Genomic DNA, 25,630 nt, shown 5'->3' on the forward strand with positions numbered 1-25,630 from the left:
GCAGGCGGCGGGGTCGTGTGAGCTATCCCGTTAGGTACTCCGAAAGTATCATCCATACCAGCAGCCCAATCATAGCAAGGTCAATCTTCAAAAAGTCATTTCCTTCCTCTAGCAGCAGCCAAACGCGTGTTTCTCGGCCCGGCTTGTCAACAATCCACCAAGCCCCGTATGCTGCATAAGTATCCATAAAAATCTCATCGGTGAGGCTCGGTCCCTGGCGAGCGTCCGAGAGCCGTGTCGATGATGTTTTGCCAAAAATGCAGGACGCCGCTCAAGCTCGATGGGTCGCTAGATGATCTCAACCCAGCTGCCTACGATCTTCTCGTCAGTGAGTTCTCCCTCAAGTGGTTCCCCATACGCACGCGACGGCCAAACTTGGACCAGAAGCCCAATAACTGACTGTTGTCTAGCCACCTCCTCACAGCAGCAAGCCCCTAAGGATCCGATCTCGTCATCATCATCAAGCGCTACGCATGTCCACGACCAGAGCAGAAAGGCCGTATATGAAAATGCGATCAAGAACGCCATTGGCTCGCCTACCTTCAAGAGGCGCAGCGACATTAGCGGTTTGCGTGGGGATAAGGCCATGCGCGACAGCTCCATGTCGTTTATCCTGCTGGAGGAGTCTCAGATTGCACCATCGAGACATGGAGCTGCCGGCCGCTCGTCGGGACCAGCCTCGCCCAACACATCAAAGGGATCAGCTGCCGCTACGGCTGCCGATGATGACGGCGCCAACGAGGCCAACCGCATGCTGAGGCTATTCGAGATACTCTCTGCGCGCTCCGACATCGACCACCCCGTCTGCGTCGAGTGCACTGACATACTCGTCGAAGGACTGCGCAAGCGACTCGAGTCTGCGTCCAGGGAACGTAGCACCTATGTCAACTTTCTCAAAAAGCTCGAGCTGGAAAGCCCAACCGACGATGAATTGAAGGCACAGGAGGAAGCTCTCGCCAGGGCAAAGGAGCAAGAGGCAGCGGCCCTCAAAGAGCTCGTTGCACTTGAAAAAGAAAAGGCCAGCTTGGACGACGAGATTCTAGCTCTCGAGGAGGAATCGCGGCAGATGGACGCCGAGGAGGAACAGTTCTGGCGCGAACGCAACGCGTTTGCCTCGCAGCTGGCAGACTTCCAGAATGAGCGTGATAGCATAAACTCCAAATACGACCACGACGCGCGGCTGTTGCAATCACTGCAGCGAACAAACGTGTATAACGACACTTTCCTCATCAGCCATGACGGCACCTTTGCCACGATTAACGGTCTGCGACTTGGCCGGCTGCATAACACCCCGGTCGACTGGCCCGAGATCAACGCAGCTTGGGGCCACGCACTTTTGCTAGTCGCCACGGTCGCCGACAAGCTACAGTACCGCTTCGACGGGTACGAGCCCCAGCCTATGGGCTCCACGTCTCGGATCATCCGCTTCGAGCCCCCGTCGCCCGCAGCGTCCCGCGTAGGATCTGGCCCGCCCCAGGCGCCCAAGAAAAAGGTCCTGGAGCTCTATTCGTCCGGAGACATGCCGCTCGGCCTAACGTTTATGCACAGGAAGCTCGACGCCGCCATGGTGGCATACCTGGAGCTCGTGCGGCAGCTGGGCACGTTCATGGTTCGCACTACCACGGCGAACGGGAAGCCGCTCACGCTCCCGTACGTCATTGACGGCGACAAGATCAACGGCATCAGCATAAAGCTGGGTATAGCCCAGGACGATGCTTGGACCAAGGCCTGCAAGTTCGTCCTCACTTGCTGCAAGTTTCTCCTCGCACATGCTAGTAACATTAGCACCATGGCGAACGGGCGTGGCAAGGTTTTGGGCTCAAGCCCGACTTGATTAATGGTTGTTGCCCGTGTCTGGGTTACTATTCTTTCCTTTTCCGTACAGCGTGTCTGGAATTTTTGTTTTTCTTTCTATTGGTAACCGCAAGACGGCGTTCATGGGACATGGCTTTGTGAATTTCAATAACGATGGCTTTGGTTTTGCTGGGCTTTTTTTTTTTTTTTTTTTTTTTTTTTTTTATATAGTAAACAACAGCCAGCCAGTTCTTCCCCTGGCACGAATAGAACAGGCTTTCCATGCCATTAGATGGTCATGACGTTTGTTCCCCTGTTCGGCTTCTTTTCTTTGGAAGTGGGTGATTTATGCCGTCTCTCTACGTACGGTAGGGTTGTCTTACAAGAAAGTATTTCGCTTGAATTCGATACCCAACAATGAACTAATCCAGTCATCGAATCATAAAACCATATTCCACACATGATTTAAACCACTCTCCAAGTTCCATCCAGCACATTATCCCCCAACGCCAGTAAACTAACATAACCTTTGGAGAAAAAGAATAAAAAATAAAATAAAAAAAAAAAGCCCTTGTATCCCCATTACCTAAATGTCACAAACTTCGTCATTGCTTGTTGGCACCAGACAACAGCTTCGCGTATAATTCGACGAGTACCTCTCCCCACACCTGTCCCTTGCCGACCTTGTCACCAATCTCCTTCCTGAGGAAGTCTGCCATCCGATCCTCGTTGAATCGCTGCCCATAGACGACTCTTGCTCGAGGCTTGACAACCGTACCACCCGCACTCTGGCCGCTCAGATCTATGAGAACCTCGACCTTGCTCTTCAGCCCCGCCAGCAACAACGTCGCCTTCACGACCATTGATGCGTCCGACGTCCGTGAGACCCTGGTGGGAAAGGTGCAGTTTATGCTCCTGATGTTGGCAGAAACCTGCTTCGCCTCAAGCCAGCCGGCACCCACCACATCGAGAATATGGCGCAGTGAGGTTTGCGCTTGGTCGAGACCCCTGATCTGGTCGCGGATGCACTGAAGGAAGAACTCGAGCTCGGTCGTGATGGGTACAGGGTCGCGTTCGCGGTTGGCCGCGATGTACCAGAGGTCTATGTTGGTGGGCTGCTTGCTGGCCGCGCTGTCTGGGGTAGCGAAGCTGGTGGGATCGAAAACGAGTTCAATCTCACGGTTGTAGGTCATTGATACAGTCGTACCGGAGCAGCCCGTGACTATCCAGCCGTGCTCTTTCTCGATGGCCTCGACGCGTGCTGTTTCAAGGGGGGTTGGTCAGCATGTTTGGTCGTACAGGGAAGAACCGACCAGCATTTTCGTCAGTGAGAAATGAGAAGAATGGAAAGCATACCTTTGAGATCCATAATTTCATCAGGTCTCCAGCCTCTACATTCCTCTCTCACGCGCTCAGCTTCGCGGATCTCATCCAAACACAGCTGCTTCTTTGTCGTCAGCTCCCCAATAGCTTCTTCGGACTGACGGAGGTCCCGCTCCAGTTCTGCTATCTGCTGCTTCTTCAGATCTATGTCTTGGGTGGCGGTGAGCAACTCGTCCCGAGCAGCTTGCAACTCGTCCGGGTCGCAATCGGCAAGCTCACGCACCGCCTCGTCGAGCAGGTTGTGTTCCTTTTCGAGTTCGGCGAACTTCTTGACGAGTTCAGGAAGCACCGAGTCTATGAGAGCCTGCTTCTTCTTGAGGACCTGTTCGTCCTGAGCCATGCCCTCGGCCGTCTTCTCTAGACCTTCCTTGAGACCTTCTTGCAGCTTCATTCGCCATTCGTACCACATGGCCTTGCTCAGGAGGCGAGCATGCAGCTTGACATTTTTGAATTGGTTATCCATCAGAACTCTGAAGTCTGGGCTGGCTGACATATACTCTCGGAACAGAGGCGGATTGTCAGCGAGCGTCTCGCTTTCAATCTCCCGGACGATGTCGCGACCCTCCGAGATGTACTTCTTGAGCTCGCGGCACGAGTGTTGGTACAGCTCTAGCATGGGCACCGTACAGGCACCGGCCACGACGCAGCGTTCGAGGCACATGTCGTCCTTGTCGTCGCTTTCGGCACTGTTCTTTGCTTGTGGTGCCACGGTATGTCGGCGTTTTGTAGTCGTTAGCTCCATAAAACGAATGCTGGTCATGTTGAGGAAGTCCTGCAGGCTGATACGTTCTTCGTCGTCGTCCAGATCCTCGGCATCGATGCCCTCGCCTCTACCGAGATCTATGGCGCCATCATCCTCCACGTCCCTGAAATGACTTCGACGTCTTGGACTTGGTGCGGTTCTGGACATCTTGATGGGGGATGTTGGTGTGGACACTTCGAGAGATTGCTTCGTCGAGTCTTGGCTCCTGCTGGACTTTGAAAGTCGTCCCGTGGTCTCCTCTTTGGATGGAGGCTGCTGCAGCTTGATGCTCTTGACTGGACTCCCATGGTGGTTCTTCAGTCTCTTCACTCCGTCCTGCTCCTCCTCCGCGTCGTCCAGCTCGGAAGGACGCTTTCCCAGTAAACCCTTGGCGCTGCCAACGTGTAAGCTCTTGCGACCACGGAGAGGATTCTTCTTCGGGCTTAGGCCCTGAATCATCTCTCTAAGATTCAGGGTGACGTCTCGTTCGTCAGCCTCCCGCTCCATGATCTTGCGCCCATCTTCCTTGTCTATTTCTTGCTGTCTCTGGCGGTCGATTTCTTGCTCCATTATGCGTGGGTCATCCCACTTGACAGCCCGACGACCCAGTTCCAGATTTCTACCAGGTGAGAACTCTTTTGCTGCCTTGCCAATGGATGCTCGGCGTTCGAGAAGCTCCGCAACCCTCGGAGACCCCAGGCCCGAGCGGTCAGCACCGACTCCAGAGAGTCGTCGTCTCTGAGGCGTCAGGGCCACAAGGGGAGTTGTTGCCCCTGTCGCGGGATCCTGTTGAAAAAGAGATCTCGCCGGGGACCTCTGCTTTGCCGGCGACACAGGAGCCTGTTTGTTCTTTAGACCAGTTGAACGCACCGGCGATTTGGATCCACTACTAATGAATCTAGACGGTGAAGACCGCAACGGCGTACGTGGCTGGTCGGGAGATTTGGCGGTTTGAATCGATGGCTTTGCTGGAGAGTCTCGGACTGGAGACATGCGGGCCGGAGAAGGTCGACGATCTGGTGACCTGCGGAGTCCGCTACCATTGAGAGCTGGACGATCAGGTGAGCGGCTGGGTGAACGGTTACGGCTCAGGGTCGATGTCAGAGAGTTCTTGATTGGTGAGGATGGCCTGGACGGCGAGGATTGCCTGGTGTTTACCAAAGGTGCCTTCTCCGCTGAGCGAGAGCCCTGAGGCTTTTTCTCGTTCTCATCAGCTGGACGAGTGACCGATGCGAGGATTCCACCCAACGACACTGGCGACATGTCCATTCCCGCAGTCATATCCATGTCCCCGTCGCTCACGGCATCCTCGTCAGTGGAGATGATCTTGCCTAGTCCCACCGTCATGTCCATACCGACAGTTGGCTCTGCATCTACATCATCAGGACGCATTGTCGTGCGGCGGCGCGCTCCAGGCTTGCCGTTCTTGGCAGCACCTGTCGACCAAACACCACCCATGACTGTGGTCAATTCCATTGACATATCCTCGTAGGCCTCACTATCTTCTTGGCCGTCGTCATCGTTGACTGTAGACTGGATGCCACCCATTGGTGTGGTAAAGTCCATTGTCTGGTCCAGGCACATGGTCGCCTCTCTCTGGGCTGCTCTCTTCTGTGCCACAATCCCTCCAAGCGCGTGCGTCATATCCATCGACATGTCCATTCCACCTTCGCTGGCCATGGTCTCATCGGCATCTGCTGCTCTGACGATCCCTCCTATGGCATGTGTCTCCTCCATATCCATGCCGTCGTCCTCGTCCACCACTGATCTTACAGGACTCGAGAAGATCTCTTGGTCTTCCTGCATCCCGCTGCCCGAGGCGGCCCTCTTTCCCCAGCCAACAAAGGCAGGAATGACCTCCTCGTCCTCATCTGCGGCCGAACGAGCACCGGCTCTTTGTGTGGCAAGTCGCAGCATCTCGTCGATACTGGTCGTGGAGTCACTGCTCATCATCGACATGGATCCAGCCGAGACAGCGGATGCCGTGGTCACCTCGTCGGCGTCCAGAGTCATCATGGTGCCGTCACCTGCGTCGGAGTCGGAGTCGCCCTCATCTGGGTCTTCAATGATGTCGTCGCCGTTGTCCGAGTCAGAGTCGTAGACAGTGGACCCCATAGTTTCGTCATGCTCGTCTAATGGCGAGATTCCCGAGCTCCGTCTCCGTTTCTTCTGGTGCAGATCCCTCTGATCCGCCGCAGAGTCTGGAACCATATCATCTACATGTTCTGGTGGTGTTGAGGGTGGCTCTGCTGGATCAGACCCCTGCTGAGCTGCATGCGACGCCGGGGATGGAGCCGCCAGTGACGAAGCACGTCTCGTAGAATCTGTTGATGTGGTCGAGTCTTGGAGGTACTCAATCTCATGGAAGGTGTGCAACGTAGCCTCGGCCGCAAATGACACGCGCCTGTTGGCCAGTGACTTGCGTCGGGCTTCTCGTCTGTCTTTGATCTCCTTTTCAAGGGCCAGCCTCTCCCTCTCCTCACGCTCGCGGGCTGCAGCTTGCTGCTCCTCTTCTGTCCGCAAGGCGACCTTGGTGGAGTCGACTTCATTCCTGCTACTTGGTTGTTTCGACTTATGTGGTGGTATTTCGGGTAAGATGGGTATGGTCGGCTTGAGGATTGATCTTGGCAGGGGAGCTGCAATAGACTGCGGGAGAAGTACACAAAGTTAGCTGGCATGCGGAAACAAGGAAGACACCACGGGATATCATGTCCCACAACCTACCTGTCTCCTGTTTCCGTTGGCAGGTTTTAGCGCGTCTAGGCCACCAGGTCCTATGCTCTTGCTACGTGACTTTTTGCGATTCGCGGCGAGTGATGCCGCTGACAAGTCGACGGTAGCATTTTCCTTTTCACCAGTCTTTCTCGACGGTGAAATGCCGCTCAGCGACTTGCGCGCTCTCTTGGTCGTGGGGAGCGTGACGTCGCCCGGTGGCGGCATGGCTGCTGCTCGGTTGCGGGCTTCGTAGGCGACAGGAAGAAAACCCCAGGGACTCGGACGTCGTTTTGCTATATCGTGAGATCCTGAGCTCGCGCGCTGGCTGATCGTCCCTCCTCAATCCAGTATTAGACACCAATATCAACGCGCGTGTTGCTGCTAAATTGACGCGATCATGATGGTGGGGAAACTAGGCTCGATCGCGACCCTTTCTGTAGCGACAGTAAACAAGCGGGTAAAAGTGGGTCGAATACGTCAAATGTGGAGTTGTTGCTGTGGTGACAGTCACGTTGAGCATCCCTCCCTGCCCACTGATGAGCTTGCTATGAGGGTCGTCTCATTTACACAGTCTTGCATGTTAGTTAGGTGGGTGGTATTGTTAGTTTTTACGATGCATGATTGGATGATCGGCAAGCAACCAGCTCCAGACCCGTGGCAGCAGATATACTTATACTACATAGATATCCAAAGTTCACCCACGTAAGCCAAAAGATATCATCGGATCTTCAAGAAGCCTAAAGCTCGTCCTTCACCACGTTCTTGACATTGGGCTTGTTTTCCAAGGCGCTCGGGAGAAACCCTTCCAGTTCCATCCACTCAGCCGTAAACGCCGTGATTATCTTGGCCCAGTCCAGCAGCACCTCTCCGTCCAGGTGCTCTCCGTCATCCTGCATAGTGTGCCAGACACCCGGGAATGGTGTCGGTATCAAGTGCAGTATGTCAACACCACGATTCATGAAGGGGACATGGTCGTCTTGTATGTATCCCTGCGTGAAGGCACCCGACGCCTTGCCAGCATCGACCAGAAATGGACTGCTCTGTTTTGTCTGAAGGAGGTCCAGCTTCCGCAAGCGTTGCTCAGCCTTGGCCATGTTTTGATAAGCCCAGTGGGTTTTTTCGAAGTACGATGGTATGCGCGGAGTGGGTGCACCCAGAAGGTCAAGCAGTAAGAAAAGAGATATAGACTTGAGGGGGTTTGAGTGAATAGACGACTGCGGGTGCGCCTCTGCTTCCCAGTGAGCAGCAAGTGCTCTGTAGTTGTCTGCGAGTCAGTAACGAACCGGGCTCGGCTGGCACCTATCAGCGGATAGATGGAATGGGAAAGATAGATGGAGGATTACCTAGCACCGTAGAGTGAGTCCGTGTCTGTCCACGAGACCCACGCCTCCTCGCCATCCAGCAGCATGATTTGCACTCCCTTCTCCTCCTCCAGCCCACCCCCAGTCTCGCCATGAGCCATCATTTCTGACCATTTCTTGGTCAGCGCCCCGTCAATGCTCCTGGCGACATGCATCAGCAAGGCACAGGATGCCGCGCTGTCCGAGGCCCCGATGAACCCCTCTGGCCGAAACAGGCTATCGTAATGGGCGACCAGCGTCAGCCTTGAAACGTCGCCTTCGGCAGCCCATGGCGGGTCCCTCCTGAAGATGAGGTTACGGAATGGCACCTCCTCGTCACCCGTCGCCGGGGTCTTGGCGGTGGTATTGTGCCAGATGATGGACCAGTCCGGAAGCTGCCGTGCAAAGAAGTCCACGAAATGATCCTGGGCCTTTTGCGAGCCCGGGGTACCGGGGACACGGGGGATCAAGATCGGGGCTAAGAGCTGGCCCGTGTTGATATCAAAGTCGCCGTCTGCGCCCGGTATGTCCTTGAGACTGTTGTCCGAGAGCTCTCCATAAGCGGCTGCGAGAGGTGTCAGGAGCACATGGAGCAACAATTGGCCCGTCAAGAAAGGACCCTTCATATTTATTTGCTTGATAGGCAGCTCATGTGCGCTTTACTGTCATTATAACGCTATCGGATGCGATAAATACATTTGCAACTAATCGAACCTTTTAGTACGCGATTAGTTCCAGTAGCATAATTCATTTCAGCTTAGTTGGCCTGTGTCAAGCATGAAACGAATTGGGTAAGCACCATTTCAATGTTACATTTGATGGAGAAAAAGCCCACGTGTGAGGGGTCTGGACTCTTTTTTTTTTCTCTATTTTTTATTTTTATTTTTTTTTATTCCTGACAGAGAGCCAGACATACAGATCAGCCTCATCCAACCCCTTTAAATCTTTGAATTGAATCGAATCATGCACGTCCAACGGAACGTGACATTGTGACAAATTGATGAAGATGGATGAAAGCTTGGCTTTCCATCGACTGACCGTTTCCGGAAATGGCAAAATCACAAACAAACGCTAGCTCACGGACCTCCGCTGAAAATAAGGGTTCAACCACAAGAACACATTATATATTGCGACCGTAAACAAGATTCAAGTCACATTGACCAGTCTCGTCACGGTACGCTTCGACATCAATCAATCAAGGAGGTTTTGAACCGTAAAATTTGATGCTTGGTAGTTGAGCGGGGGCCAACTTTGATTCACGAAATTCCAGTTTTTGTGTACTCAACCTTCAGTTTCTTTTATCTTCCGTTGCATCGACCGAGCTGGTAGGGCCGAGGAAACACGAACCTAAAACCTGTCGCCCCAAACTGCTTCACTGTACCTACCTCGTACAAACCCCATAAGGTAATTGGGAAGTGCTGAAAAAGAAGCGGGCATGACAACGCTCTTAATGCATGAGACATCGTATTTGCTGAGGGGCAAAATAGGAGACGAGGCGTAGAGGCTGGCTCTGGCTTGGCTGATAGGCAGGCGGGTGATGCTTAATTGAAAATACCCGCTGACTCTGGGCAGAACAAAAAAGCATTAAGCACAAATGCATGTCTCTGAAATCCAGGAACGTCTTCAACCGGGCACCATAGAGAAACCCAATATTGAGAAACAACACCAAGCCATCGAACCTTTTTTTTCTCTCTCTTTTTTTTTCTTCGACAAGTGTCTATTACCATCAGCCAGAAGAACTTCCTTCTGCGCGAATCGCAATAACAAACACGGGCATGATCACCTCCGGCTAGGAGCTAACTTTCCGACTACCGTCGTTCCACAACGTATCCACCATCAAGGAACCCCCATGCTCTACCACTCTCTTGCCACTCCATAATTGGTGGGCTGCGATCCCACCCTGGTTCGTATACCCTGCATAATGTAGGCGCTAGGCCGTTAATGGCCTATAGCCAAGCCGGTACTAAGCATCGTGTAGGAAACGCCTTCAGAGCTGCGAGATAGCTTCGTGGGGCCTGCCTGTTGATGGTCCCTGCGGAGATGGCAATGTTACTTTCTCCTTTTTAAACATTCCCCGGAGCCTCTTTTCTTTTCTGCTTTGGCGACCTTCTTTTTTGCTCCAGGCTCATCTCCAATTCAGAAGTATTTGCTTTCGGTCCGAGAAAGAAATAGCTGTCGGCGTCGCTCGTTTCACCCGGCTGCCTGTTTGTTCTTCTCACTTTTCGTTCATAAACAATTACCAACATACTGCTCTTAATAAATAAATAATTCTTCAAACACCCTCGCTTCTTCCGCTCAGTCTTTTTTTTTGTCTAAGGAGTACTCAACACACAACCTTTAGATAATCAGTAGGTTCTCTCTAGCTTTACTTTCCACACCACGAGACTCAGCTCTATACTGCGATATGACGGCCGAGCTATCAAGACAAACTCGATCACGAGATCTTCAGTTTTGGAAAATACCGACAGACTCCAGGCCAAGACGCTAACTCGTAGATGCAACCAGGCCACCAGTTCCCTTTCGTCTACCGTAGTCCGATAATCAACCACACAACAGTCACGATGTTCTCGCTCAGACTCGCCCTTGTTGCTGCCACGGCCCTGGTTGCCCAGGTTGCCGCCGCCACCGACTACCCGATCGATCCCTCTTCGGTGCCTCTGTCTACCCGTCGGAATTGGTGCTCATCCGAGACCACTCAGTGCCCGCTAATCTGCCTCGACACTGGCAGCAGCGGAAAGCCCCGAGACAACTCTTGCGATCCCGTGAGTCCTCTAGCTTCATTCCAGAGCCGGCCCAGCCGTTCTATCCGCTAATGCACAGGAAAATAACAGATGACGCTGAACTATGCCTGCGTTTGTTCCAACGGCATCTCGCCCAACCTCACGTGAGTCTTGCACTATCCGAAAGGTATTGCGTGGTGTTTGGAAACTGACTTTGTCCTTAGCGAGTACTCCCTCACCATGCCCTACCACAAGTGCACACAGTTCCAAGTCAACTGCGTCGCTGCTTGCGGTCTTTCCGACAACCAGTGCTCAGAGAACTGCAGGAAAAACAACCCTTGTGGTGCCGCCAGCCCCAAAGGTGCCAGCAGCGCCTCCGGATCCGCCGCCGCCGTCCCGTCTTCCACCTCTGCCGCCCCCAACACTATCCAGACTGGCTTTGCCGGCTCCGGCAGCAACAATGGCAACGCTGGCTCGGGTGCAAACATGGTTGCCCCTCTGTCTTTGGGTGCTGCCATCACGGCTCTCCTTGTTGCCCCATTTCTGGTCCTCTAGAGTGGCGAAATTTGATGGGTTGACAGGACATGGCCTCGAACCTGAAGAGAGTCGAGTGTTTGGAATTAACCGTTTTGTATGCAGCGCGACCCGCTGCGATGAGTAATGGCGATTGCTTTGGAAAGCCGAGTCGTATATTCTGGATAATTGGTCAATGGAGAGTTCCCTCCCTCGAAAGCCTTGCACAGTGTGCGTCTGTCGTCCCGGTCGCTGCTGAACCTTGCTCCTCCAATTGGGGGAGGCACTGAACTGAATTCAATGTTGAAAAAGACTGGACCCCAAGGTTGGCCTCATCAGCAGCTGGGAGATGCCTCCTTGACGGATTCCAGCCTAGTACAGTTCTTTTGACTGTTTGCTAAAGTAATGACAAACACAAGACGCTGCTATTTTCAGAAAGAAGCATCTCGACATCTCGCAAGCTAGACAACTAGGGTGGTCCTAGTTCGGGTTCACACCGCATATCCCGAACTGTCATAGAGAGAAAAGAGAAATAAGAAAGAAAGAAACAGCTCAGCCGATCGTACGTATGCTGTTTTCATGCGTACGCTAATTAGTCTATTGTGGTCATGTCATCCTCCCTCTCGGGTCAATTGAGAAATCGTCAAAGAGGTTCGCGCACTCTGGCGGGTTTGTGAAAGAAGAAAAATTGTATACGATCATGAGACAATGTTTTGTGCCCTTGCCTCGGAGTTCATGTCAGTGCTTTTTTAATGACTGCCAGTCACCAAATAGCCTGAACCAAGCTTGCTGCAGGTTTGTTGGCCGCCTTTTTGAACAATCTTAGGGTTACACGGGATGACAAGAACTGCCACGAACGATTTTCACATGTCAGAGTCATACCCCTGCTCATGAGGCTTGCAGTCTTTTTTTTTTTTTTTTTATATTCTAGCGACACGCGAAAGATCTCAACGGGCGCGGGTGCAATCGATGAGGTCAAGCAAGCAGTGAGTAAAAGAGGAAAAAGAAACAATCGTCTGCAGAGTGCTTTTTTTTACTTTGTCTAGAATCCCCAAGTAACTTGATTTAGTCCTTGTACGTCATTATGATCAGTGATACAAGTCAAACTGCAGGGTTCCGTGAGGTGTGCTCATCTATGGTCGATGAGCAGCCCATGCTTCATCCAATCGACAAACAAGGGTTAAAAGGGGAGGTGGGCTTGAGCAAGACACACAGGTTGTGGTCAGTCTTTGTTGGGTTGAAACGGGCTCGCTTTTTCTTTGAACCCGCATATTTTCTCCAAGCTGCAGGCCCCGACCTCCGGCCAAAGCCGCCCCTCCTTTCGATAGGTAGGGACCTTAGCTTAGGGTAGCTTTAGCGGAGCTGCACCCTTCTTCATCAGGATCGAGGTGGTCCGCCTTCATATCTTGCATGTGCCCTGGCGCCGACCGCTACCTTGTCCAACGATTTACTGTCTTCACCCACACACAACCGCACCGTGGAGGACACCCACCTACTCGTCCAAAAACGGCCCGTTTGCGAAAATCAAGAACCAGAAATAAAGGGCAATTGCATCGAGCCCATTATCTGGGTCATCGCATGTGGAAGCTGCAATAGCGCGTCATTTTGTCCGCCCCTCGACGCTTTGCTGATCTGCAGCATCACGGCAGACGCCAAACAACGTGGTCTTTGTCGTGGCCACCGGTTTTTCCATCCAGCATAGACTAGGTGCATATCTAGACTAGATCGGAAACCTCACTAGGGCGCCGAATAACCAGCGAACGGAACCCTCGAGGCCGAAGTGCGGAATTCAATATCTACCATCACGTCTCCCGACAAGGAGGATGTCCTCGTAGCAACTTAGCAAAGTTTCCTTTTATTTTTTTCTTTTTTTTTTCTTTTTTTGCTCTTTACGCCAGCTCCTCATCACCCCGCAACACTTGCGCATCTGTTTTTAATCTGCGCTTGGCGCCCTGTGTGCCTTATCAAAATCGCAATCATGCCCACCGACAGTAGTAAGTCCTGGTGGTCTCCTGTCGCAGTGTAGCGAGTCTGTGCAGGTTGTCGAGCGATTGAGTGTTAACAGCAGGTCCCTGACGACTTTGTATAGAAACGGCCGCCGCCGAGTGCATCTCGGACGACGCACTAATCCACCTCAAGTCGTACAAGTATTCGAGTGTCGACAAATCGCCCATCTCCAAATACATCCTACAGCCCTACGTACGTGCGCAACCGTCCCGTCTCCGCCTCCAGGCACACGCTAATACTTGCTTATACGTGCGTGCGCACAGTGGAATGCCGCCGTCAAGCTGCTGCCCATGTGGCTCGCGCCCAACATGGTCACTTTAATTGGCTTCATGTTCATTCTCGGCAATGTGGGCTTGCTACTCGTATATATGCCAGATCTGGAGGGACCAGTACGTCAAGATATGCATATACCAAGCTTCCCCCGCTGCCCATATCGCAGTACACTAATTTCTTGCTTCTCAGGGTCCGTCATGGCTTTACTACAGTTTCGCCTTCGGTCTATTTATGTACCAGACGTTGGACAATTTGGATGGCAAGCAGGCTCGGCGTACAGGAATGTCTAGCGGACTCGGCGAGCTGTTTGACCATGGCATAGACTCACTCAACTGCACCTTGGCCAGTCTGCTTGAGACCGCAGCCATGGGTCTCGGTGTGTCCAAGTCCGGCGTCTTCACTGCTCTCTGCCCCTGCCTGCCGATGTTCTTCTCAACATGGGAGACGTACCACTCGCACACGCTCTACCTGGGCCGCATCAACGGGCCGACCGAAGGCATCCTGATAGCCTGCACCATTATGATCCTCTCGGGCTACTACGGCCCGGGCATCTGGACGGAACGTTTGATTGATCTTTTCGGGGAGAAGTACTTGATGGGCTATGCCGACATTGTTGGCAACTACTCGATCCGCGACGTCTGGATTGGCATCATCATCAGCTCGCTTGTCCTCACTCACATTCCGCCCTGCATCTATCATGTTGCTATCGCACGCCGCAGCAGGGGCCAGGCCATTGCGCCCGTATTCTTAGAGTGGACGCCTCTGCTCTTCTATTCGCTTTCCATCGGAGCATGGGTTTACTCGCCCTTTTCGACTCTTCGCAGCCACAACCACATCGTCTTATTCTGTTGCACCATGTCGTTTGTGTTTGGGCGCATGACCACCAAGATGATTCTCGCGCATCTGACCCGCCAGCCGTTTCCCTACTGGACCGTCATGCTGTGGCCGCTTCTGGGTGGCGCTGTCCTCGTAAACCTGCCCAGGTTCGGCTTCCAGCCTGTCTCGCATGAGATCGAGCTCGGGTACTTATGGGGGTACTTTGTGTTCGCAGCGGCGGTCTACTCGCGCTGGGCATACCTTGTCATCACAAGCATTTGTGAATTCTTGGGAATAAACGCATTGACGATTCCGAAAGAGAAGCAGGCGGAGAACAAGCGCAAGATGCAATTGGAGCAGACTAAGCCTCTTCTCAACGGCAACGGTGCTGCCAATGACTCCTTGAACGGCAAGAAGATGCAATGATTCTTGGATGTGGAGTCTGCCACCGCATGATACTATTTTCCCATACTAATTGCCTGTTTTTAATATGGTCGGTTTGGGTGTTCTCATTTTCTGTTTTTCGCGAAGATTTAATATCCGCCCGATGCCCTTCCGAAGGATCGCATGTACTGCGAGCGGGGGCGCCACAAATACGTTCATATGGAACTCGTCATATGTACATCTCCTTGGACAGGTTCACTCTAGACTTCTGGGGGCTCGCGGCAGATCAAATGGTGCTTTGCTCGCAATGGTCGCATGCACGGGTCGGCGTTCAAGGGGTGTGGGCTTTATTTATTATGCTTTGCATTACTTGCTTGTAATTCCCATCTTGCATTCGCTTTTGGGTTTTGTCTGTGATGGGCCGAGATAGTACAGGTTAGTCTTCTTAGTAATTATTCACAACATAATCGATATCAAACGGTGGCATGAAAATTCCATCAGCAGTAAAACAAGACATTTCCAAATTCTTGAATGCGAACGAACTTTTACACGATGTCACGTAATAACGCAGGAGCGGTAGGACGTGTGGCGATCGGTGTTAGTAGTTGTGCATCGGCGATAGGTGATTGACAATCGGAAACCCGTAGGCTGACTAAATATTCGGGGTGTCTATTGCCGATAACAAGGTGACTGCTTACGTCGAAAGTGCCAAATCCATGACCTTACATACCTAGTATACGTTGCAAGCCTTGCAAGACTCCATGTTTAACTGCAGGCTTGGCGAACAAAAACGCCACAAAAATGCGCAATATACCGGACAGTTACTTATAACGGAAAAAGTAACACAGTTAAAGGTCGGGTACAAATCGAAAGCAGGATATATCCGAAAAACACTTGGAGGATAGAAGTATATAAGAAGCAGCCATGTCCCCCCAATGCTGAGCCGATGTGATGATACTCCAGAATCCTCTCAGACAATAGATCTACCACATCTCATCTGCCATTCGCCCTAATCAACAGCGTCTTCTACTAATAGTACATCTGCAACTCTCTAATTAAAAATCCCACGAAACTCCCAAATTCCACAAACCACTTCTCAATTCACCAGGGAAAGAAAAAAAAAAAAAAAAAAAAAAAAAAAAACATGTCCACTCCTACCTGGCTCATCACAGGCGCCTCCTCGGGCTTTGGCGAAGCCATTGCCAAGGAGGCCCTCTCGCGAGGCCACAACGTGATCGCGACGGCACGGTCAGCCGACTCCCTCAAGCACCTGGCCGAGCTGGGCGCCAAGACGATGGCGCTGGACGTGACGGCCTCGGACGCGGAGCTGGCCTCCAAGGTGGCCGAGATGGGGACCGTGACCCACGTATGCAACGCCGCCGGCTACCTGCTCGAGGCGGCAGTCGAGGAGGCGACCGCGGCTGAGAGTGATGCCATCTTCCGGACCAATGTGCTCGGGGCAGTCAACATCACCAAGGCCGTGATGCCGAGGCTGAGGGAGGTGGCGGGCGGCGCCGTTGCCGGCGTGCAGCCCGTCATTGCGCACTTCGGCAGTCTGGGGAGCTGGATCGGCGGCGCGGCGTGCGCCCACTACTGCAGTACCAAGTGGGCCGTCTCGGGCCTCACCGAGGCGATCCGCGAGGAGGTGGCCGAGTTCGGTGTCGCCGCATGCGTCATCGAGCCCGGCTATTTCCGCACCGAAATCCTCAACACGACAGGCGGGAAGAACAGGCGCGTGCAGGCCTCGGAGCCAAAGAGCGATGTCTACGGTGAGAACACCGCGGTCGGCAAGTACAAGACGGCACTGGAGCTTTACAACAACAAGCAGCCGGGCGACGTGGTCAAGGGGGCAAAGGTCACGGTAGACGTCTTGACAGGGACGGGGGTTGCTGAGGGCAAGGAAATCCCACCGAGGTTGGTCCTGGGAAGTGATGCTGTCGACGTCATCAGGAAGAAATGCCAAGATACACTCAAGCTGTTGGAGGAGTGGGAGGACACTGCAAAGTCAACCGATTACAGCGAATAGACCTTGAGAGGGGCACTGACAAGAATCAATATGTATCGAGTGTAGCACTAGGACTTGCAAAGCGATGTTAGATAAACTGTTTTCCTTGATTATTTGACCCATTGCTATGAATGTTTGCTCATAGCATCCTTCTTTTGCCAAGGTGTTCTGTATGTCTCCCGGTGTATGATCTGATATTTCACTGCATGGCTTCGTCTGTCTAACTAGACAAGCTGTGCCCAATGAATGCGAGAATGCCGATGAGCTGCGCCATATACGCATTTATGGAACCCAGGTTCCCGATGGTGGCATGAATGGCATGATGGGTGCCTGCCATTTGAAGCCGTATTCAACTTGATACTGGGCCCTCATGACTTTGTCTTGTAAAATTAATCACTAACGTAGCTGACACGACCCTGGGATGAATCCATTATGTTGCCGCCTGCGTTTCTGTGCAATACACGGCAGTTCACTCCTCACCATTCAGGAGAAGAGGAAGTCTTTCAGCACGGGCGATCCGGAGAACTCCGGATTCAGGAGGATGCAGCTGCGATCTCAAGTCAGTATGGTATAAAGGAAAAAAGGTAGGGAAAAGTATGTCTTACTTGAGAAAGTACTGCAACCCCGAGCGCCTCTTCTCCAAGAACTTGGGTCGAAACTTTGCAATGACGCTCTTGGGCGGCAAGACCGGTACAGCAGCCTCGAAGTTTGGAAAGGTCATCATTAGTTTGTGTCTGAGGTCGTCGAATTCTGAGTAGCGCTTTCTTATATTCATGTATGAACCCTAGCAAGCCAGTCATCTGGTCAGCATATTCGCATAGCTTTGGATGGTAGCGGAGTTGTACACACGCTCAAAGTCTCGACCCTGATATTCCATACCACAAAGGCCCCGATGTTGGTGGTGCTGCTGTTGACGATGACATAGTCGGTCACAGATACGCTCTTGGCCCAGCAGGCGCGGTTGCGATCACGACCAGACACTCGCTCTGGGGTCGCATCCTCCCCGGCCGTCTCATTGTCATGCATCACGATGGCATTTGTGGGCGCGAAGCTGTCGGTCGAACCGTTATGGGGCGGCACTGCTCTGCCGCTGCCGCCGTGGTCGCCGAAGAATCGCGGCGGATTGCTCTGACTGGGCGACCAATATGGCGGAGCTGCTACTGGAGATTGCACGGGCGAGCTTCTACTTGCAGCCTGGGCTGCATCGTTCTGAAGGTCCGCGTCTCGATCGTCGACGTTGGCGTCGGCAAACAACGGGGAGCGAGGGGAAGAAGACGATTGAGGAGGGGCTGTCGCGGTCGCAGTGTCGCCCGGCGCTGAGGCTGTCACCTCGGTCGCCATGCAGCCATGAGAGAAGCGCACAATCGCGCCTGGATGACTGAGTTATTTTCTGTTTCGCAGAAGTGTACAGCAGCCGACTGCCGCGTGGCAGTGATAGGTTTCTTCTATGGCTATGGAGAGAACGCCGCTGGGTTCTTGTCGTGGGTGGCTGGGCCGAGCCACTGATGTCGGATTAAGGTTCAAGATGGGAGAGCTTGGAGCTGCCGGGATTCTCGTCGCCGAGTCGCTCGGATGATGTATATCAGGAAGCTTGAACTTGGTCTGCTGTGCGCGACCGTTTCGTCTCGAGTTTTTAAGTGCTAAATCATGGATTGAAATGTCGTGTAGCGGATGTTAGACAGATCAAGTATGCAAGGCTCGTGGTTCTTCTTGTTTCCTTTGGGTGAAACCATTTTGGGGGAGACGCTGCATTGTGACTGTCGATCCAAATGCTGGGCATAACAACCTAGCAAATTACCTAGGTACAAGGAAGAGCTCTCTCTCTCTCTTCCCTGTAGAGCTGTATTTTTCCTTCTCTATTGTCCAGGATCGTGCGACAAGAAGGCGCGAAGAACATTCCTGATTTTACAGAGGAAATATCTTTCTTACCTTTTCGGACCGTCAGGTTGTTACTGGATCACGTCCTTTCCTAAAGTATCTCTAACTATTTACAGAAGCAATCCAATTGATGTAAGGAATTGATTGCTCAGGTACCTTAGGCGCGTATACTTTACATAGACGATCTCCCTTGGCGTTGGCTCATGTGTACGTTATGAGGCTATATGAGGCTATGGTGCTACATTGCTTGCACCTCAAGCAGATGTCCGTAGTATCAGTGGCTGAGGCATTTCATTGTACTTCATCGGTGATACCAGTACGCAGAGCCCTGAGTTGCTGGATGCTATACGCTTGACTGATCCCTCAGTGGCTTGCTTCATTTTAAGCCGTCAGCCCTACCTGAGAACCAAAGATAGTAATTTACACTGGATACATATTATTGTTATGATACTGGTGCTCAGAACATGTTACTGACGGTTATCATTAGCGCTAGGGTTGGCAAACAGGCAGCATGCTACTTGTGAAATGATGCTGAATAAAATGTAGCAGGACATATTCCTTTGTCAAACTTCAAAGGTTCCTGGGGGTCAAAGACGGAGCAAGTAACAGGTCGCAACGTAATGAGTCTGGGGTGATGCTAGTGGCATCTAATTGGGTGCTGCTCTGCAGATTAAGTGGGTCTCAGTTCCGCCACGTAACAGGCCCGTCCCGTTTGGAGAGCTTGCCTGCCATACGTTACCTTGTGCGGTAGACGATGAAAAGGTGTCCCGATTATAGAGCTTCACCACATAAGCAGCAAGCTACTCAACAACTCAATTGGATTCGTTCACGACGACATAATGCAACTCTCGAGATTGATACTGCTGCTAGCAGCTGGGGTGTCCCAGGCAGTCGCTACTTGGTCGATTCATGATGCGAGCATAACCGTCTCTGCGAAGAAGGGCGCCGATAGCCTGAAAGAGAAGTACGAACACAGCAGCCTCTAAACCATACTACGCAGCGCTTATTTATTGCCTTATCTGACAAACATCACTCCAGGCTTGACTCACCTTTGACAAAGCCCGTACAGCTTGGAGCCAGCGATTCCCTCAAGATCGTCCTCACAGCCAAAGATGGCGGAAAGGCCAAGCGCCCGCATCAGGCATTCGTGCTTCTGTCTGGCACCAAAACAGGCCTTTCGGCTCCCTTCCCAATGACCGTCAAGGAGAATGGAAAGGCGATGGTTCAGATTGTCAGTCAGCACGAACAACCACTGCTTTGCTTGGCAAGGACGTTGGCTAATTACTCTGGATGAACCCTAGGCCTACAAGGACGTACCTCTGCAACTCCTGGCACTGAAAGAGCCCATTCAAGCCAACATTGTTCTCGCATCTTTTGGTGATTCGCCCGGTGTCAACCTTCCGCAATTCACCATCAACTTTGTGCAGGACCCGAACTCACCGGCTCCCGAGGTTGAGGCCCCTGTCCGGTACCAAAAGAAGCCTGAAATTCGCCACATTTTCCGCCCGGACCCCAAATCCCCGCCCAAAGTCGTGTCTCTCTTCTTCGCTGCCGCTGTCGCTGCCACGGTGCCGGTCTTGTTCATTGGCGTACGTACATTGCAAGTCCGTATGGAGTTGGGATTAGGAATAAACGCTAACAAGGAATCGCTATAGTGGACCATGCTCGGGGCGAACCTCAACCATTTGCAAAAGGCTCTCGGCGCAGCCCCGTTGTCGCATGCCACCTTTTTCGGATCTATCCTGGCGATGGAAGGGGTCTTCTTCCTATACTACAGCGGGTGGAAGCTGTTCAAGATCTTGCCCCTCATCGGTGTTGTTGGCTTCACCACATTCATCAGTGGCACCAAGGCTTTGGGCGAGGTGCAGAGCAGACGCTTGGCTGGTGAGAGGTAGAGTCTCAGCTGGCAGGGAGGGCATGGATAACAGTAAGAACTACGGATGGAATGTTTTCCTCCCGATTGATGTGAAGATAAGAATAAACGATACATCGACCTTGAAATAAAAGGGCATGTCACGCACGATGAAATCTTCAGAATTACCTATGTAGACCAAGCTGTGGCATTAGGGAAATTTTGAAGGGCCCGGGCGAAACGGCAGGCGTGGGTGCAAGACTCAAACCGCATTAGCTTCAGCTATTTTGAAAGGCTATCCATACATACCATCTTCTGAGTTGCGCAACAATATCCGTTTGCAGCCACTTTCAAGGCACGATATCGATGGATTGCTCTATAGTTTGTTCCAGGGCAAGCTGAGTAGATCAGGAGATAACCAGTCCAGAAACGCAAGCTTCAAGCTTGCAGCATAGGGCTGGGCCGGTCACTTTTGATCGAGATTGTATTATTACAAGAGGTACTATGTACCATCAACGTCAACTGTATGTTTTTGTCGCTCTCGAGATATTTCGATGCGGCCTTCAGTTGCTCACAATTCACCCTAACCCGCAGTTCGCACCCCTCAATCGCATCACTTGCCGCACAGGCTTTCGCGACGCGGTGGTTTGCTGCGCCATAGAATGGTGCCCAGCAATCGCATTAGGAAAAGCGCGTAACAGGGGGGCTGTGCAGCAGCGGTGACGTGAATATGTGGTAACCCAAAAGGTGCCCCGCCCCACTCGAGCTAGCTAGCTTCCGGGCGACGCGACAAGGTAAACAAAACAAATCAGCTAAACTTCTCCCACTTTCCAACCCTCGGCCACTTCACCAACGCTTCGTACTTTCCAGATTTCCAAACAACTTACTGCTGTAACATCAACTTCTGCTTCAACTGCTATCAATTTTGATCGTCTAGATTCCGATAATTGATCCTCTCGATTGCTACTACTTGAATACACGCTTTTGACATCCAGTAACAACTTCCAAACCGTTGAATCCATCAAGCAACGACGCCACGCGTTCTCACATCTTGATCTTCAAACATTCCATTGAACCTGCCATCAATAATCGCAATGGCTAGTCATTCTCGACGTGCCTTAAGGGCAACAGCCTTTGACGAACGTCATCCCTTCTCTCCTGCAACGTCTGCAGCTAGCCGCGAGACGTTGACCGAGAGTGACCTTGGCTTCGAGTCACTGACTGAGAGCATTAACCACGCCATCGAGACTGGCGACTGGACTGGCGTCGCCGTCTCGGCCGAATGCACATCGCCTTCACGCGCGCGTGCAGTCTCCGATCCTACAGTTGGTTCCGAACACCTTCAGCCCATGAGAAATTTGGCCGGTGCTGCTTTCGCCAGACGTCTTCGCAACTCATCACAAGTCCCAACACCAGCTTCATCACGAAGCGACTCTTCGGAGTTTCAGTTCCCGGCACGTGACTATTATCAACCTTCTGCAGCAACCAACCAGCCTCGCGAGCCTTCTGTATCCTCCAAGCAGTCATCAAAGCCCGCATCCTCTAACACAAACTCGACTGCGGGCTCAAGGCCAAAGCGAGTAGTCAACATCACCACCGCGAGCCTCTCCAGCTCACGCCCAGTATCACGAGATGCCCAAAGCACTTCGTCACGCGGGGCTACCTCGAGGCCCGTTTCACGTGATGCTCACATCACTACAGCTCGCGAAACCACCACAAGGAGGCACACTTATCGCGATGAACCAAGCTCTACCGTTCGCGACGCCTCATCAAGGCCCGCTTCACGCGATTCCACCAACCATTCACACAATGCCACCACAAGGCCCGCCTCACGAGATGCCACCAGCTCCTCTTCGCGCGATGCCAGCTATAGGCCGCCCTCAAGAGATACTACTAGCTCCTCGTCCTCACGCAATACCACCTCGAGGCCGGATTCACGAGATGCGCCCAGCTCCACATCGCAGGAAGCTGCATCGAGGCCGAATTCACGAGACCATTCGGATCCTACATCTCGAAGCACTTCAGGATCACTATCTACACCTCCTAGTTCACTTGGGTTCGGCGCCGGTGGAGCCGAGAACACAGCCCAGAACAATCATATCCAAAACCTTATGCTAGATGGGCTTCAGCTTTGCGAGCACAAAGCGAAAGATATTCGCGAGATACGCCCGGCTCGAAATACACCCTTATATCAAGATAAGAAGCTGCCCAAGGAGGAGAGGCAGATCATGGATCTATTGGAGCAGCTGCGCAACGAAGTTCACATGCTCAAAGATCACAACAACATGCTCCGCGAACAGAACAATCTGCTAGAGCAAGGAAATATGCGGCTACAGGCGACAAACGATACTAAGGATGATTTGGTTGCCGATCTCAAAAAACAGAATCTCGCCCTCCGCGAGCGCAACAGCTTGTTGCAGAAAGAGAACATTGAGCTACAGGCACACGCAGATAGAGCTAACGACCGCGTGGCCGAGCTCGCCGCAGAGAACAAGAAGCTCGTCACCGATTGTGACAACGCCAACGACCGCGCCGATGCCCTGGATGACCAGGTCAAGAGACTTCAAGCTGCCCTCGGGGAGACGACGAAGCAGCTCCAGTCCATGTACGAATCGCAGCAACAAGATGCTGGACTCAGGATTGAGGTCGAGCAACTCCGCAAACAGGTGACCATGGAAAAAGAAGTTCGGATCTTCACCGAGAAGAGTCAGAAGCAGGATGCAGGGCTCAGGGCGGAGGTGGAGCAGCTGCGGAAACAGTTGTCAGAAGAGAAAGAAGCTCATGTGGCTACCGAGAAGAGCCACGAGTTTATCATTAAAGATTACGAGCGCCTTCAGAAGGATCACAGGGAAGTGTTTGTCCATTTCAGGGCCTTTAAGGAAGATCACGTCCACCTCGAAAAGGAAAACGAGAAGCTGCACCGCGAGAACAAGGATCTCAAGGAAGAAGTACTCAAGCTGAAGAGTCAGCCGCGACAAGATGAGAAGAAACGGGCAAGGAAGACTCAGGTCACCTATACCCGGTGGTATGATGATAAGACGAGCACGACTGGTACGACTGCATGAACAAGGAGTTTGGGTATTAGCATGACATGGCATGGCATAGCATTGTTGGATTTTGTCTTTTGGTTTTGACATTTTGATTTTGGCTTGCTTTTTTTTGTCTCTTCTTTTTTGGGAGCATTGTTAGGCGCATTTGGGTTACAGGACAACAGGCGTTTGGTTTGGGTAAAAAATTTCGCGTGGCGTTTTGTTTGGGATAAAAGAAGCTGCTTGGCTTTGCTTGTTTTTCATTGGTTCTACCTTTCTTTTTGTTTGTTCAATTCTGTTTTTTTTTTGTTTTTTTTTTGTTTTGTCTTCTCTCAGTCGTCAGTTTTTTCGTTCTCGATTGCTTGTTTTGCTTCTCTGAAGGGTTTAATTGTTTATCATATGGAGGTTGGGGTTTATACCAAAGGTTCTATACCAAAGGAGTTGGGGTTGATACCAAAAAGTGGTAACATTAATATAAAAATACCACCGTTTCTGCTGCTTGTCTACCTGGCCTCGTTACTCGTGTGATTTGTCCAACGGAAATGGTACATGATTGAAGCCAATCTTCTCCAGTATGCTTCCCTCTCCCGATATGATGTTGCTAATCATCATGTCTCGATGCCATTCGTCACCTCACACTTGAGTAGGAAGGCAACGGTTATATGTGAAAAGCCCGATTTTATTCAATTATCAAGGAAAGCTGAACCAAGGTATTTGGGATTATAAAAGGAGTGAGGATTAAAGAGGAAACATGAGAGATTGCGTCAAAGAAAACTCGGGGCAGAAAACAAATTAGCCCAAGTGAGGGTGTCCGAATCGAAGTATTAATCCAGCGAGAAAGAGTGCCCCAAACGTCCTCCACGTCATCCAATCATATATCATTCATCATCAAAGAAGAATAAAAGCGTCAAGAAGAATAAAAGCGTCAAGAAGAATAACAAGCAGAGAAAAGAAACAAGAAGGCCATCTAGCAGCCATAGTTGATAATCAGACCAGTGCCGGGCTGGGCCGGGTACGAGACGGAGCCCTGGGCCTGCCAGCTCGCGATCTCGAGCCTGTACTGCATGTCCTGGCGGCAGGCGAAGGAGTTGACGGTGGTGCTGGTGCCCGGGGTGAAGGTGACGGTGCCGACGATGGCGCCCGGGGCGGGACCGTTGACATCGATGACGTTGACCTGGGGCCTGGTGCCGGCGATGGGGAAGCCGGCCGGGAACACGGCCTTGAGCTCACAGGCGCCGACGGCGTTGGCCGGGACCCCGAAGCTCACCCACTGCGGGGCGTTCTTGGACACCGATACGCCCGAGGGCGAGGCGGCCACGGTGCGGCAGGCGCGGGCCTCGAGAGGTGTGGCGGCGGCGACCTCGACGGGTGCGGCGAGGACGGTGGCGGCGGTGGCCAGGAGGGAGATGATGGTGCTGGCGAACTGCATTTTGGCGGCTGGGCGGGTTTTTCTTTTAAAGGAGAAGGTTGAGAAGGTTTTGTAGATGGTATTGGTAGTGGTGATGTGGTTCGTTGTTGTCGTGTTTGTAGTCAAGGCAGATGAGGTTGATGATGGTGGTGATGATAAACAGAACGATGATATGATTACAGTCAAGGGATTTCCCTCGTCCTTTATACAATAAGCACATGAGCATCATGTTGGCTCTCCGGTTCCAAAGACCTACACCAGCATAGGACACGACACTTCTCACCGAAGCTCGTCACAAGGTTTCCTCCACCTGGGCTCGTATCGCAGCGGGAGCTGAGCTGGAACGTGGTGTGTTGTGTTGGGGTCAGCCTATCACCAAGCCTCCACCCCTACTTTCGATACCAAGATATCATGGGCCGGCGCCGTTAAACCATGCCGGCTCCAAGATACGAGGTTACAACACATGCCAGCCCGAATTAGGGCATATCATCGAACAAGAGGGAGGGCCATGTCAACAAAGGCCACCCTTCATTTTTTTTTTTTTTTCTCACTTCGCTACATCTCCAACGCCTGCAGGACCTTTAGCTTCTGGATGGACACATCACGACCCGAAGACACTGGGCTGATGTTTGTTTTTCGGGGCGGAGAGACGGGGCGACATATTTTGTTACTCTCTCTTTCAGCTTTCTTGGCCTTGCTAGTCTTCGGACCGAGGGTCAGCCATCCCCTCGATACTCTCTGCAACGGGGCGAGGCAGCACAAAGGCACAGT

At 52.2% G+C, this 25,630-nt stretch overlaps 10 protein-coding genes across 10 annotated transcripts; 6 read left to right on the forward strand and 4 right to left on the reverse strand.

Moving 5' to 3' along the window:
• Window positions 1-240: 240 nt before the first annotated feature.
• Window positions 241-1,834, forward strand: PpBr36_05626 (uncharacterized protein; the record flags this gene model as incomplete). Its single annotated transcript, XM_029892779.1, has 2 exons — window positions 241-328; window positions 411-1,834. 2 exons carry the CDS (start codon window positions 241-243, stop codon window positions 1,832-1,834), a joined length of 1,512 nt encoding a protein of 503 aa, XP_029746503.1.
• A 565-nt stretch (window positions 1,835-2,399) lies between these two features.
• Window positions 2,400-6,859, reverse strand: PpBr36_05627 (uncharacterized protein; the record flags this gene model as incomplete). The annotated part of the gene is made up of 3 exons (XM_029892780.1): window positions 2,400-3,055; window positions 3,151-6,565; window positions 6,644-6,859. 3 exons carry the CDS (start codon window positions 6,857-6,859, stop codon window positions 2,400-2,402), a joined length of 4,287 nt encoding a protein of 1,428 aa, XP_029746502.1.
• Window positions 6,860-7,371: 512 nt separating this feature from the next.
• PpBr36_05628 (uncharacterized protein) lies at window positions 7,372-8,630 on the reverse strand (the record flags this gene model as incomplete). The annotated part of the gene is made up of 2 exons (XM_029892781.1): window positions 7,372-7,888; window positions 7,978-8,630. Coding segments are annotated over 2 exons (1,170 nt in total), but the record flags the coding sequence as incomplete, so codon positions are not given.
• Window positions 8,631-10,535: 1,905 nt separating this feature from the next.
• Window positions 10,536-11,249, forward strand: PpBr36_05629 (uncharacterized protein; the record flags this gene model as incomplete). The annotated part of the gene is made up of 3 exons (XM_029892782.1): window positions 10,536-10,736; window positions 10,806-10,858; window positions 10,919-11,249. The coding sequence occupies 3 exons, from the start codon at window positions 10,536-10,538 to the stop codon at window positions 11,247-11,249; spliced, it is 585 nt and encodes a 194-aa protein (XP_029746494.1).
• A 1,936-nt stretch (window positions 11,250-13,185) lies between these two features.
• On the forward strand, window positions 13,186-14,729 carry PpBr36_05630 (uncharacterized protein; the record flags this gene model as incomplete). Its single annotated transcript, XM_029892783.1, has 4 exons — window positions 13,186-13,201; window positions 13,297-13,406; window positions 13,478-13,603; window positions 13,677-14,729. 4 exons carry the CDS (start codon window positions 13,186-13,188, stop codon window positions 14,727-14,729), a joined length of 1,305 nt encoding a protein of 434 aa, XP_029745861.1.
• Window positions 14,730-15,831: 1,102 nt separating this feature from the next.
• On the forward strand, window positions 15,832-16,713 carry PpBr36_05631 (uncharacterized protein; the record flags this gene model as incomplete). Its single annotated transcript, XM_029892784.1, has 1 exon — window positions 15,832-16,713. The coding sequence occupies one exon, from the start codon at window positions 15,832-15,834 to the stop codon at window positions 16,711-16,713; it is 882 nt and encodes a 293-aa protein (XP_029745862.1).
• Window positions 16,714-17,175: 462 nt separating this feature from the next.
• On the reverse strand, window positions 17,176-18,033 carry PpBr36_05632 (uncharacterized protein; the record flags this gene model as incomplete). Its single annotated transcript, XM_029892785.1, has 3 exons — window positions 17,176-17,239; window positions 17,298-17,476; window positions 17,542-18,033. 3 exons carry the CDS (start codon window positions 18,031-18,033, stop codon window positions 17,176-17,178), a joined length of 735 nt encoding a protein of 244 aa, XP_029745859.1.
• Window positions 18,034-19,409: 1,376 nt separating this feature from the next.
• PpBr36_05633 (uncharacterized protein) lies at window positions 19,410-20,465 on the forward strand (the record flags this gene model as incomplete). Its single annotated transcript, XM_029892786.1, has 4 exons — window positions 19,410-19,534; window positions 19,609-19,801; window positions 19,872-20,159; window positions 20,226-20,465. 4 exons carry the CDS (start codon window positions 19,410-19,412, stop codon window positions 20,463-20,465), a joined length of 846 nt encoding a protein of 281 aa, XP_029745860.1.
• A 1,051-nt stretch (window positions 20,466-21,516) lies between these two features.
• On the forward strand, window positions 21,517-23,487 carry PpBr36_05634 (uncharacterized protein; the record flags this gene model as incomplete). The annotated part of the gene is made up of 1 exon (XM_029892787.1): window positions 21,517-23,487. The coding sequence occupies one exon, from the start codon at window positions 21,517-21,519 to the stop codon at window positions 23,485-23,487; it is 1,971 nt and encodes a 656-aa protein (XP_029745857.1).
• A 931-nt stretch (window positions 23,488-24,418) lies between these two features.
• PpBr36_05635 (uncharacterized protein) lies at window positions 24,419-24,880 on the reverse strand (the record flags this gene model as incomplete). The annotated part of the gene is made up of 1 exon (XM_029892788.1): window positions 24,419-24,880. One exon carries the CDS (start codon window positions 24,878-24,880, stop codon window positions 24,419-24,421), a length of 462 nt encoding a protein of 153 aa, XP_029745858.1.
• Between the last annotated feature and the right edge of the window lie 750 nt (window positions 24,881-25,630).

The sequence above is a fragment of the Pyricularia pennisetigena genome (assembly GCF_004337985.1).
Source record: "Pyricularia pennisetigena strain Br36 chromosome 4 map unlocalized Pyricularia_pennisetigena_Br36_Scf_6, whole genome shotgun sequence".
Classification (NCBI taxonomy): domain Eukaryota; kingdom Fungi; phylum Ascomycota; class Sordariomycetes; order Magnaporthales; family Pyriculariaceae; genus Pyricularia; species Pyricularia pennisetigena.